We start from the raw sequence: 13,979 nt of genomic DNA, 5'->3' as shown, positions 1-13,979 counted from the left end.
AGATGGTACGGTGTTCTCCATGTTTTTCATGCAGCTCATGCTGCACGTGCTGTTCACAAGGACCAGCCCTATAAAATGCACACCCAAACCTGGTTGAAACATTCACATTACAACGTCAGCAGAATGCCGCGACTTACGACAGCTCAGAAAGAACCAGGCACTAGGAAGATTTGAAGGTGGCCACACCGCACAAGCCGTTGCCAATCACTTCCAAGTCAACGTTTGGACCATCTACAGGCTGCAGCAACGTTTCCAGGCCACCAACACCTCAAATGATCGCCCCCGTACTGGCAGACCAAGGGTGACCAGAAGACGACAAGACCGCCATGTTGTGCGACAGCATGTACAGAATCCCTTCATGCAGGCATCCGAAACAGCATGCCAGACAGTGGGAACACACAGAAGACCACAGAAGTACGCCGACGTCTTAACAGCAGGGAACCTCCACTGCCGTAGACCTTATCGTGGACCTATCCTCACCCCTCGTCATCGGCGTGGACGTCTACAGTTTGCCCTACAACACCAAAACTGGCGATACAGGCATTGGAGAACTGTTCTGTTCACAGATGAGAGTCGGTACTGCGTATCTATGGAATCCTAGAAGGGACATTGTCGCTATGTCGCATTGTCGCGTTGTCAAAAACAAGTAAAGTGAGGCAAAATAAACCAAAACGCGACACGCGACATCGCGACAACGCGACATTTCGCCCATTTGTCGCATTGTCGCGATGTCGCGATGTCGCGTTTTGAATAATATTTTCTATTATTCTCCAAAGGGCGACACGCGACATAGCGACAATTTTCAAGGTCAAAATATGTCGCGTTGTCGCGCGTCGCCCTATCTAAGATGTGTAAAAAGAAGCCTAAAAATTCACTAAAACGAGACAAAGTGACAATGCGACACGCGACAATGCGACATATTATATGTCGCATTGTCGCGTGTCGCGTTTTAGTCATATGTTATAATACATACTATACTCAATATTTTTAACAAAGCGCGACGCGATAATGCGACAACGCGACATTTCATCAAAATGTCTCGTTGTCGCATTGTCGCGTCGCGTTTTAGTAAATTTTAGCTGTTTTTACACATCTTACAAAGGGCGACATATTTTATCAACTGCAGATGGCAGAACACGAATATGGCGACGACGTGGCCAACGTTACTCAGACCAATGTGTTATGGAAAGAGACTCATGGGGAGGTGCAAGCATCATGGTATGGGGTGGAATAGGCCTGAACCAGAGAGTGGGTCCTGTGGTGCTCCAGAACCTTGGTCCAGGGAGAGGAGGCGGCATCACAGCGGTGAGCTACATCGACCAAACTCTCAGACCCCACGTCATACCACATTTCGCACGTCACCGCAACAACATTTTCCAGCATGATAACGCCCGGACCCATACTGCCAGAGCTACACGGGACTTCCTACAGCAGAACGGTGTCAACATTATGTTGACATATTATTCCTGATTTAAACCCAATTGAACATCTTTGGGATGACATTCAGAGGAGACTGAATAATGTCATACCAAGGCCGAACACAGACGATTTATTGCGCCAGGCCTTTCTCAGAGTGTGGCTCCAGGTGCCAATGGCCTTCATCAATCGATTGGTGCACTCCATGCATAGACGCTGTGCAGCAGTTATTGCCGCTCGTGGTGGTCACACTAGATACTGAAGTCAAGAGTCTGAATGGACTGCAAACGTTCACATAATGTCTTGGAATTGTGCTGAGTTATTCATTGATGTGTCAGGATATTGTACACAAAAAATGTTTTTGATCCGCTTATTATGTCCATTTCTGTAATGATTTGATTACAGTGCCTATCTCATTTTGAATTAGTACTTACGGGTTTTTTGCTGCTGAGTATATTAATGGTTTCGTAAGCAATCCCTATTTTGTCATACGATTGGAAAACTGAGGAACCGCATGCAACCGCAAGTCTTGTCACTGGCAGAATGGTAAGGCCTCAAATAATGTAATCATTATCCGGAAACATTACTACGTTAGTTATTAAGTGAGTGAGTGAGTTAAGATGGATAGTCACATCGCAAAAAAATAGTTCAGCCATATTGTGACTTAAAAGTTATAAATTAACAATGAACGCAATTAAATTATAAAACCTGTCGACAAAGGACAGTAAAATAACTCAATTATAACAGATGGAGAAATAAAACTAGCATGTAATATTAAAATTAAACAAATATTATAGACAATGCAATATAAAAACGGGCTGAAGATCACCAACAACTGAAAGTAGATCACCATGTTAGGGACCATGGGGTAGCTGGATTTAAATCATTCCTTCAGATGCTGGTGACTTTTGCACAAATTAGCCCAAAATTAAAAGAACATATATACCACGATTAAAATCACGTAAAAAATACTTTAAATGAAATGGGACTTCCGTAGCCTCCCCGACCAGCAATGGGGTGCTGTGGACACATTCTGCCCCGGGTCCACACGGGGGAAGAGCTATTAGCGTTACCCAGCACTCATGACGAGGATGGAGAATTGAAACTAGAATGTAACATTAATATTAAACAAATATCGTAGACAATACAACATAAATGGGCTGAAGATCACCAGCAACTGAAGGTATTTAGTTCACCATGCTAGGGGCCATGGGGTATCTGGATATACAATCATTCCTTCGGATGCTGGTGACTTTTGCGCAAGTTAGCCAAAAATTAAAAGAACATATATACCACGATTAAAATCAATTAAAAATACTTTAAATGAAATGGGACTTACATACATCGGGCAATGTCTACCGCGGAACCAAGAAGTTCGATTTTAAATCAGCCATAGTGGAAGGGAGAAAACGTACTGTTTGAAAATTGGATCAATGACAGAACGAATTTACAGTCACCAATAGAAAGCAAACGCGAACGACTTGATAGTATATAAATTGATCATGTGAAAGCTACGCTGTCAGTTTCTATTTGGTGTCTAACATTAATGTACTTTTCAAACGTCTCCTAATTCTCAGAAACCCCGAACAGTTGCTTGAAGTTTCAGAAAACAAAAACAAATTCAATATGGTCAAAACATTTGATTTTTCTTATCATTTGTCTATCCAACAGGGCAAAATGAAGCAAAACTCTTGATTTTTCAATAATCTGTTTCTTGATGCTTCTGAGTCCAAACAAGTGAATTTGATCCAGGTGTTTATCTTCATCCTTAAAATAGTAATGATCTGATATAGTTCACTAATGATCAGGCTGATATTTCGTTTCCTCTGATTTACCCACCTATATTAAAAGCTCAAGAGACAATGTCCTTCATACCCAGAAAACTACATAGTAAGACGGATGACTTCCAGCTCCAAGTACCAACTTTCATCACATGTTGAAGAATATACCTGCAGGGAAACCATTTGGTGTCTACATTTCAGAACGTTTCAAGCATTTTCCGAGCAAGTTTTGTCAGACAGCACCGTGCGACCCTTGCTCAATTGTTCTTTAATCAGTTTATAAGTACAATATACAATTCCAAATTCGATGCATCATTGACAAAACTGTAGCCTGGGCCTATGGCCTCCACTACAAAGAAAATAAAGATTGATTGACAAAACTCATGTTCGAGGCAATTTCCTTTTCTGACTTATACTTCGTGTTCCCGTTCCATTTCAGGTGAACAACTGACGTGAAATTCCATGGATTTATGAAAAGTTCCATCAGCTGAGCAGAAAAGGCCCACCTTTTCATGAACACATTGTATCATGACTATTTGATAGTGATTCATAAACACATGGTCATAAGATAGTGAGTCATAGACACATGGCTATAACATAGTTGAAACCGTAATAGAAACTCCGTTTGTGGAAAGTGTGAGTGAGTGAGTTTAGTTTTATGCTGCATTCAGCAGTATTCCAGCAATATCAGGGCGGGGGACACCAGAAATGGGCTTCACACATTATACCCATATAAGGAAGCGAACCTGGGTCTTCGGCGTCACGTTTGTGGAAAGGATTTTGTACTTTGTATAATGCATTGTAAAGATATTTAAAGATTGCCAGACTCCAGTTGACTTGAGCTGTACTGCTCAAACTTCCTCTTGGGAGAATGAAAGACACCATCAGCATTACTGAAGCAAATAAGTTATTGAAAATGATTAAAGTGGTACAGTACCAGATGCTACCAAGGGAACAACATACTAGTCATGTCTAGTGCTGTTTAAAATAAAGGATGGTACAAACAGTCAAAAATGTTTTCAATATCACTGAGAAAAACCTTTGTAAGAGATTGTGCATGATGAATATCACTTTTAATCCGTATTTACTAAAATATAATGACTTGAAAAATATGAAACGATTCTTTGTTCATCCAAATGTAAATATGTGTGTTTACTGATGAAATCATCCAGTAAATCAATGAAATCAGGTCGTACCTTATCGGTTTATACTTTCCATGTCATATCAGTGAGAACGAAATTACTAATCCTTTCTGATTACACGTTGTAGTATATGTACTAAGGGCCTGCGGCCTTTCAGTATGGAGAATAAGAAAGGAATTATGAAACCATCCGATGTGATGGGAAAATATATTTTAAGGAAATTCTGGGGAACAAATACAATCCTGGTTACAAAATAAATAGCATCAAAAGTAAAACAGCAGTTGGAGGCATATAGTAGTATGTCGTGAATGCTTTACTGCAGGTAGAAAAGAACAATATTTAACACGAGAATAAATATGACATAGCATAATGTTGTTTCATATGTCCAACACACCCCAAGCAATGACTGGTGCCAGTTGCCGAAATGAGGAGCATACATGCACTAACAAGAGAACAGATGATTTTCTGCCCTTTTCCGATGAATAAGGAGCTCATTATCAGATTCATAATTTTTGTAGACCTTTTGATCCGGACGAGCAAATATGACATATTTCCTTGCGTTTCTCTGCGCGCTCTTCTGTGAATAGTTTGCAGGCTTCAACTGTAATTGACTAAGATTGTTAGTGGCTGTATACTCGAGAGGGGGTTAAAGTACTGTAAAATGATTGTCCTCCTGAGAGGGTACGTAAGTCCCAAAACGTTCGAAGTAAATTAAAACGTTCCACTTTTTTAATCGTAGAATACCTGTTCTTTTAATGTATGGCTAGATTTGCTAAATTGCTAACGGCTGAAGGATGGTGTAAATCAAGCAAGGGTCCATGCAGGATGCAAATGTACTGTAAATCCCCATGGTCCCTAGTATGGTGATCTACCTTCAGTTGTTGGCAATCTATAGCCGGTGTTTATATTGTATTGTCCAAATAGTGCTATTAGTTTTAACATTCCACACTAGTTTTATTTCTAATTGTGATATTCTAGTTGTTTTACTGTCCTTCGTCGACAGGTTTTTATAATATACACATATTCCATTTCAATGTCAAATATGTTCTCGTCGCGATATGGCTGCAATAATAACTCACTCACTCAACTGTAATTGTGCCTTTGACAGCAGCAGCAAGGAAAGCTTTGATCCGCAACTCCAGTTCTTGCCACTCCGGCCGCAGCTTTGTTGTACTTCGGAGCCTTCTCGCCGTACCATGCTCCGTTAACTCTGTCTATTGCTTTTAGCATACCAAAGAAGGTGACGATGCCAATTCCAATTCCAATCAAATATGGGAAATATTTAGACTGTGGCATGAGGACCCGAAAGTAGTGCTTAACAACAGGCTCCATTACTGCACTACCCCACCCAACTATCCCATCAGACGCTGCTGCTCCAGCACATCTGATATAGAAACCTTGTCCTCATATTTACTCGATGAGACGTAACACTTAGGAGCTGCATACAAACATGTTAGCGTCCATATCAGTCGAATTAATTTGAACGCAGTGGATACCTATTGCAAGGCTTGATCAACTTCATGCAATGCATATACCCAGAAGTGATATGAGGTCAAAACTGGCAGTCTGCCAAAGTATTTGCATGCCACATGAGCGAGATAACCTATCAATCGATGAAGCTCCACAATCGTGTGGTAGCTCACTGCCTCGCAACAACTAAACACTGCCTACCTACCCTGACGCAGGCATTGAGACAATGGGGCAATGAGTCACAGAGGCGAGCAATGAAGGCCATGGGAATCGTCCAGTTTCAAATCTGCCATTCATTTCCAAATTGATAGAGCGTGTTGTAGCAAACCAACTGAACAACACCTCCTGGACAACAATCTTGGTGATATCATGCAGTCATCATACAACATAGGTCACAGCTTTGCTGCGTCTGCAGAATGACCTTCTGCATGCTGTTGATTCAAAGGGAGCGGCAATTCTTTTAATCTTGGATCTATCAGCGGCAATAGACCATTCCACTCTCTTGGAGACTATACAGTTACGTCTTGGAGTCACTGGCGATGCATTATCATGGGTTCAATCGTATCTCACAAGACGCAAGTAATCAGTTATCATCAATAGGGTAAGGTCTGAGAGCACAGAATTAAGGTTTGGAGTGCCACAAGGCTCAGTCCTAGGCCCAATCCTGTTCACTGTATATACCATACCCGTTGGTGATATAGCCCGAGCCCACAATCTCAGCTATCATCTCTATGCTGATGACACTCAGCTGTATCTCGGATTCAAGCCACAAACTGCATCTTCTGTACAGAATACCCTGCAGGCAATAGCAAATTGCATAGCTGAGATCAAATGTTGGATGAACAGTAATTTTCTGAAATTGAACGATGACAAAACTGAGATTCTCATCATCAGCTCCAAACAGACAGAATCAATGTTCAAGGTCCCTGGAGTTCAAAGTGGAGACACGTTTGTTCAACCAGAAAGCCATGCTCGAAATCTAGGTGTCATCTTTGACTCAACATTAAGTATGGAAAATCACGTCAGTAACATCTGCAAATCCGCATATTGCCACCTAAGGAACATCAGACAGATTAGCAGGTACATGGACACACCATCAGTAAAATGCCTAACCCATGCATTTGTGACATCACGTCTAGACTACTGCAACAGTTTACTCTATGGAATACAGCAGAAGTACATGGACAAGTTACAGCGTGTTCAAAACACAGCTGCCAGGCTCATAACACGCATACATATGTATGTGCACATAACACCAGTCCTGAAGGACTTACACTGGCTCCCTGTAAAAGACTTGTGTTTGTTTACAAGTCCATTAATGGGCTTGTTCCATTCTATCTCCAGGAACTAGTCAACCTTCACAAGCCTGAAAGGTCACTCAGATCAGCTAGTCAGTAAAGCTTAGATGTTCCATCTGTCCGAACCACACCATACGCGGGCAGGACACTTAGCAGAGCGGGTGCTGTACTCTGGAGTGGATTACCTGAAAATGTCAGAAAATCGGTTTCCGATCTTGTCTCAAAACCGTCCTCTTCAAACGAGCATTCGACTAAGCGCACATGAGCAGGACTCTGGATATGTAGCGCTATACAAATCTCTAATTATTTGATTTGATTTGATTTGATTCCTCCATTCTTGTTGCAAGGCCAGTGTGACATCTGCGACGTTGGCTTGCGGTGGCTGACGTCGATAAACACGTCTCCCAAGTTCATCCCCCAAAATGCTCAATAGGGTTGGGATCTGGTGAATACACTGGCCAGTCCATCACATTTATTCCAGCTTACTGAATGAATGCTTGTGTCACTCTGGCAGCATGTTGGGGTTGTTATGTTGGAATGTTAGTTGACGTCGAGGGCGTTGGTGAAGACGCAGCAAAAGAACCACTACGGGCCTTGGAACTTCATCCACATAAAGCTGTGCAGTCAGATTACCTTGGATGACAAGCAGATCACTCCTGAAACGTGCGCTGATGCCCCCAAACCATTACACTACCACCACCAAATCGATTTCTCTGTCTGACACATGGGCCTGCATAACGTTCACCACGACGTCTGTAAACACGCTGTCTTCCATCCACAAATGACGCACAATACCGTGACTCGTCCGAAAAGACAAGCCTACGGAAGAAAAGTGGTTGTTGTTGCACATACTGCTGTGCGAACTGACGTCGGCTTGGCGGTGACGGGGCTGAAGCACTTGGCCACGGTATGAACGTCGACAGTTCAGTCCGGCTTGTCTCAGGCGTCGAATGACTGTCGATGGGTTGATCCTTCTTCCATGGCTACCAATAGTTGCTGCTGCTGTTGTTGTTGCCGTTCTGTAGCGATCTTGAAGGTGCGCCAGTCGCATCTGTCGATCTTGTCTGGCCGTCGTAACCGGAAGTCGTCCTGGTCGAGGGCGGTCGGCAATGCTCCCTGTCATCTGGTGACGACTCACAAGACAGCTAATGGTGGACTGGTTGACATTAAGGCGCCTAGCAACAACATTTTGTAAAGAGCCGGCTTCAAGGAGTCCCACAGCGTGTGCACGTTGCTGCAGATTCACATGTTTAAGACTGGCTACTGAGCTCTCTATACACGTGCATTATATGGGAAAGACCTCACAAAGTGCACGTGCATTTTCATTGTCAGGATTGCCTTGCTGTGTTTCAACGAATGATCCAAAATGCGTTTTCACGAATCTTTCTGTTTCCGGAAGCATGAAGTGGATTTAAACTCAAACAACTGTTCCTAATCAAGTCTTTAACATTCATTTCAAATATTCAGTGCATCATTAGTATTTCTCACTTATGTTTCAAAAATGATCTGAAAAAAAAACCCTTATGCGTTTTCATTGAGGATCAGTATATAATTGAGTATTATAAATCGTTTGTGTGTTGTTTTGCTGGTTTAAAGGAGACCCACAAGCCTTTTATCTCAGTAATTTCTAAACCATAACACCAGAAACTCTTAATAGCGTTAACTCTGTTGTGATTAGTGCTGTCAAACCCCGACCCGTCATAGAATACGTCCACAGTTCCATACTGCTGGTTTGCCCAGAGATAAGATCGGTTGAACAGACGCTGCCACGTATTGATCTGGTGGCAACCTGCTCAGCTGAAGTAAATCGCTGCTTTATAGTTTTCGTGTGACAAATGAATGGATAGACTTCTATTTGTGATCACTGGGCATTCTTATCTTGATTGTTCATTAGTTGTCACGAATAAGTCGGCTAGTCGTTACAACGGTCTGTTGAATTTGATGAGTGCAATGTCTTCGTGACCTAAATATTTATGTTTTACTCCTTACTATTATCTTGCCATATTTGGTGTACTTGGATGATTAAACTATAATTGCATGTAGATTATGTATTGTTACTTCGTTCGAAGTTATGAAAGACATCCCTGTGTAAAACGACTTGATGACGTAATGTACGCTGATTTGCTGGGGCGCTGGGGTTGCCTAGTGGTTAAAGCGTTCACTTGTCACGCCGAAGACCCGGGTTCGATTCCCCACATGGGTACAATGTGTAAAGCCCATTTCTGGTGTACCCCTCCGTGATATTGCTGGAATATTGCTAAAAGCGGCGTAAAACTAAACTCACTTACTCACGGATTAGCTGTCCAATAAAGTCATTTGTAAAGTCACACGTCGTCTTTTGTCTTAATGTCACTGTTCCGTATGCACAGTTAAACTAGTCTCTGCACACTTGAATTTATTGTTTTCTTCGGTATTAAACCGCCTCCGTGGTCTAGTGGTTAGAGCGTCCGCTCGGAGAGCGGAAGGTCGCGGGTTCGATTCCCGACCACGTCATACCTAAAGACGTTAAAATATGGTACTTGTTGGTCCCTGCCTGGCGCTCGGCATTAATGGGTACAACAAGGACTGGTCGGCTCGGAGTCAGTATAATGTGTCTGAGTGGGGTATTCCTGCTTCACTGCGGCATGGTATCTCAGTGGGCTAGCACTATAAAACCAGCTTCAGTCTGGGCTAGTACAAGCAGCCGCACATACACATACATACACACGCATGCACGTCGTCATATGAGCGAAATATTCTCAAGTACGACGTTAAACCCAATTTCACCTCACCTCTTCGTTATTAGTACATATATGACAGTTTCCAACCCTACAAACTCCGACGAACAAAGGTGAACGTGACATTGTGTGGCTTTCACTCTTCGAAGGGACACACAGACAGACATAACATTTGCCGCGCACTGAACCGGTCTAAGGGAGATTACTCATTACGCTACCTGTTACAGTCCCCCCAAATTAGGATTCTCTAATTTCTAACACTTGTACAGCATTATCTGCAAAAAAAACAGAACCACCTGTACATAAACTGACAAAGCTGTAACGAAAACTCTCATGAATAAAATTACTTCAAATTCTGTTAGACTTTCACACATCATTAACATCACACACTAAATCATTGTGGTGATTTTGGCACAGAATGTCTCATCAAACTATGAATGTTCATGTTAATGTCCGTGTAAATGTCATTTGGCACTGGTTGCACAGTTCAGATTCATTCGGCTCGTCCCTCTCCACCAACAAAACCAATTTTTGAATTAGTCTCTCCAGGTATGATACAGGTCCAAGTCTCTTGCCACTCACTGTCAGGTCTCTGTTCCCGACAGCCACCTTCACTCTACGTACAAGAGTGTCCTTACCAGTGAAAGTTTCGCAAACACGTGCAATCTTCCACTGATTTCGACGTAGATTATCATCCATGATTAACGTCACCAGCTTTCAGAGTTCTACATGGTCGTAACCACTTCTGACGTACTTGCAGGTTCTGCACAAACTCTCTTCTCCACCTGTGCCAAAATTCATTGACACGTCTCAATTGCTTGTGAGAATACATGTCCTCTTTCTGAAAATTGCCGAGAGGCGGTAAAAGAATGTTTGATTTAGTGGTGAGAAGATGGTTTGGTGTCAGCGGTTCTGATGAGTTTGGATCAAACAAAGTGTCCACTGTTAATGGCCGACTGTTCACTATCGCCATTACTTGAGCCATTAAGGTTCGTAAACCTTTGTCATCCAGTTGCTTTCCGACTTGTGATATGAGGTTAGAGAGTACACTTCTGATCGAACGAATCTGTCGTTCCCATGCTCCCCCCATGTGGCTAGCACTGGGTGGATTCATGACAAATGACACAAAGTCACAGTTTTTGCTCAATAGGAAGTTCTTCACAGAATCTGGATCATACAATTCTCCTTGAGCTCCCACAAAGTTAGTACCCTGATCTCATCTCAACTGGCGAACAGGTCCTCTCACAGCGATGAACCTCCTCAACGCATTTATGAATGAATGCGTAGACAATGTGTGGGTAACCTCCATGTGTACAGCCCTACACACTAAACAGGTAAACAAAGCGCCATAACGCTTTAGTTCCTTTCTTCCTTCTTTCACGTAAAACGGACCAAACATGTCCATACCGCAATAGGTGAATGGAGGAGCCTCTGACATTTTTTCAGTTGGCAATTCGACATGTTCTGTTGCTGAACTGAACCACGCTGTTTTCTACATATCACACACTTCGCGATATGATACCTCGCTGATGATGAACAATCGATTATCCCAAAGCATTGAGTACGTATGACAATTGCTGTGAGTCCACGTCCCTGGTGTGCTGCCTCCTCGTGATTATGTCCGATTATGAGTGTTGTTATATGGTGACGCTTGGGTAGAATGATCGGATGTTTCAAATTGTCCGAAAGGTCACTCAACTGAACTCTTCCTCCAACACAAAGAAGACCATTGTGGTCTACAAACGGGTCAAGCTTGAACAATGGACTTGTTCCACTAACTTGTTTCAAGTTCCTTTTACGACTAACTTCACTCTGACGACTGTTGTCAAAGCACTTTCCGTCGATACAATCTTGAAATTTTCCACTTCAAAACCTTCAGTTCACCTGAGAAGCACTCAGATTGCACATGTTTAAGAATCTCAAGTTCAGCTTTTCCAACTGATCAACAGACAGTGATCCTATAACTGGAGTCACACCTTTATCAACAGATTCATTGGGTGATTCCTCACGAATTCTATGCATAAGCTTTTGCTTTAATCTAAAATAATGAGCAACAGCTTTCTTGGCATTGTTCCACGTTGAACAATGACTCAGATGACTCACTTCGAACGTTGTTCGAACACTAGAAGCGAGGGTTTTCACTCACTTTATCTCTGAATCATCCAGAGACATCTCAAAACTTTCACATTACTGTTTATCAATGTCGAACTTGGGATCACACAAGAATCTTGGACCACTGAGCCAAGTTGATGTGGCCAAGTTCTGAGCACCAACACCTTCGTCTGCAGGATTGTCCACACCCTTGACGTGTCTCAACTGATCTGGTGTTGTATGTTCTCTGATCTGTTGAACACGATTGCCCACAAACACATGATAGCGAACTGAGTCATTTGATATGTAGCCCAACACTGCTTTGCTATCAGACCAAAACAACTCTCTTAACTTCTCACAGTGAAGTTCCCTTTGAAGAAACTGACTGATGCGTATGGAAATAGTTAGTTCTAGTTGCGCTATCGTGACTGGTTTCAGGGGACACACTCTTGCTTTCCCAATAACGAAGGCACAGCACACATTGCCATTAATGTCTGTACTCCTGAGGTAAGTACATTGACCGTAGTCTGACATGCTCGCATCAGCAAAATGATGAAGTTCCTGCGACTTGACTTCACCAAAATGTTTAGGTTTAAAACATCTTGGAATTGCTAATTCCTCTAGATAAAAACGTTCAGACCTCCATTTCTCCCACTGAGATCTTTAGATTGTCTGTTAAGGGGCTGACCCAATCCAGCTGATCCTTGCAAACAGCTTGCAAAATTTGTTTGCCTGTTAACACAACAGGAGCTATGAATCCCAGTGGATCGTAGATGTAGTTAATGGTTGATAGCACACTCCGTCTGACGAGAGGTTGATCCTTGAGTGTAATGCGGAACTGAAAAGTGTCAGATTCTATTCACCAGTTCACACGGAGGGTTCGTTCGAGCGGTAAATGATCTTTCATGAGGTCAGTTCCCTTCACCTCCTTCGCACAGTCTTCCTGCGGGACTGCTGCTTATACGTCTCTTGAATTCGATATGAATTTGTGGAGTCTTATTCCACCCTCACTGCACATCTGTTTGCTCTTCTTTATGAGCTGAACAGCTTTTTCTACTGTGAATACGGAAGTCAATCCGTCATCGACGTAGAAGTTCTCATGCACAAACTTGGTTGCATCTGAACCGTACTGGTCCTCGTAATCCTTCGACACTTGTTTTAGTCCATAGTTGGCACATCCTGGGGATGATGCTGCCCCAAACAGGTGCACAGTCATTCTGTAATCTATGGGCTCAGAGTAAATGTCATTGTTGTCCCACCACAAGAATCTAAGATAATCTCAGTGTTTTTCTACCACGTTGAATTGGTATGTTCAATGTCACATTGCACAGCAATAGATTCTTTGTGGAATCTACAGAGCACACCTATCAATTTATTTGTCCTTTCTGGTCCCTTCAATAGATGATCATTGAGTGATATGCCATGATGCTGGGCACTACAGTCAAATACTACACATATTTTGTCCTTTTTCCTGGGGTGGTACATCCCATGGTGAGGTATGCACCAAGAACGTCTTGACTCATTTCTTACATCATACACTGGCACTTGTTCATGGTGATTGTGCATGGTGATTCTTGAGACCTTTATCCATGAAACTCTTGTAATCACTCAGCTGGAGTCTATTTAAAGCAACAGTTCTGTTGTTTGGTAAGATGGGATCTGATCCCTTGAACGGCAAAGGCATTTCGTAATGTTCATCAGATCCTTGATGTATGCCATTCTCCAGTGTTGACAGAAATTCCTGGTCATCTAATGACAATGAATCACCTGAATACTTTCTGTCATTGAAATCCATTTCCATCATCTTGGATACATCGGCTGGATATACCGGTACTTCCTTGATTGAAGTCTTGTAAGATATACACACTCTCTTGGCTTTCTCTGGTTCAGACTGTAACACACATGGATTGACAGATGTCATCACGCGATGACTGAATCCAACCACTCCACAGTGGTCAATATCCTTATGATGAACAGTTCCAACTATTCCCCAACCTAAGTCTGTTCTTTGTCCATAGGGTATTGTCGTCATTGACTGATGGAACTACTTCCCTTGGCGTGAGT

At 42.5% G+C, this 13,979-nt stretch overlaps 2 protein-coding genes across 2 annotated transcripts; both read right to left on the bottom strand.

The window, feature by feature from the left end:
• Positions 1–12,011: 12,011 nt before the first annotated feature.
• LOC124291473 lies at positions 12,012–12,449 on the bottom strand. The gene has a single exon (XM_046728460.1). It carries the CDS (start codon positions 12,447–12,449, stop codon positions 12,012–12,014), a length of 438 nt encoding a protein of 145 aa, XP_046584416.1.
• Positions 12,450–12,549: 100 nt separating this feature from the next.
• Positions 12,550–13,131, bottom strand: LOC124291472. The gene is made up of 2 exons (XM_046728459.1): positions 12,880–13,131; positions 12,550–12,753 (listed from the first exon to the last, which is right to left on the bottom strand). The coding sequence occupies exons 1-2, from the start codon at positions 13,129–13,131 to the stop codon at positions 12,550–12,552; spliced, it is 456 nt and encodes a 151-aa protein (XP_046584415.1).
• Between the last annotated feature and the right edge of the window lie 848 nt (positions 13,132–13,979).

This window comes from Haliotis rubra, unplaced genomic scaffold (genome assembly GCF_003918875.1).
Source record: "Haliotis rubra isolate DU_JTF1 unplaced genomic scaffold, ASM391887v1 Scf492, whole genome shotgun sequence".
NCBI classification, from domain to species: Eukaryota; Metazoa; Mollusca; class Gastropoda; order Lepetellida; family Haliotidae; genus Haliotis; species Haliotis rubra.
The sequence above is the reverse complement of the archived record's forward strand: the minus strand, read 5'-3'. Positions and strand labels throughout refer to the sequence as shown.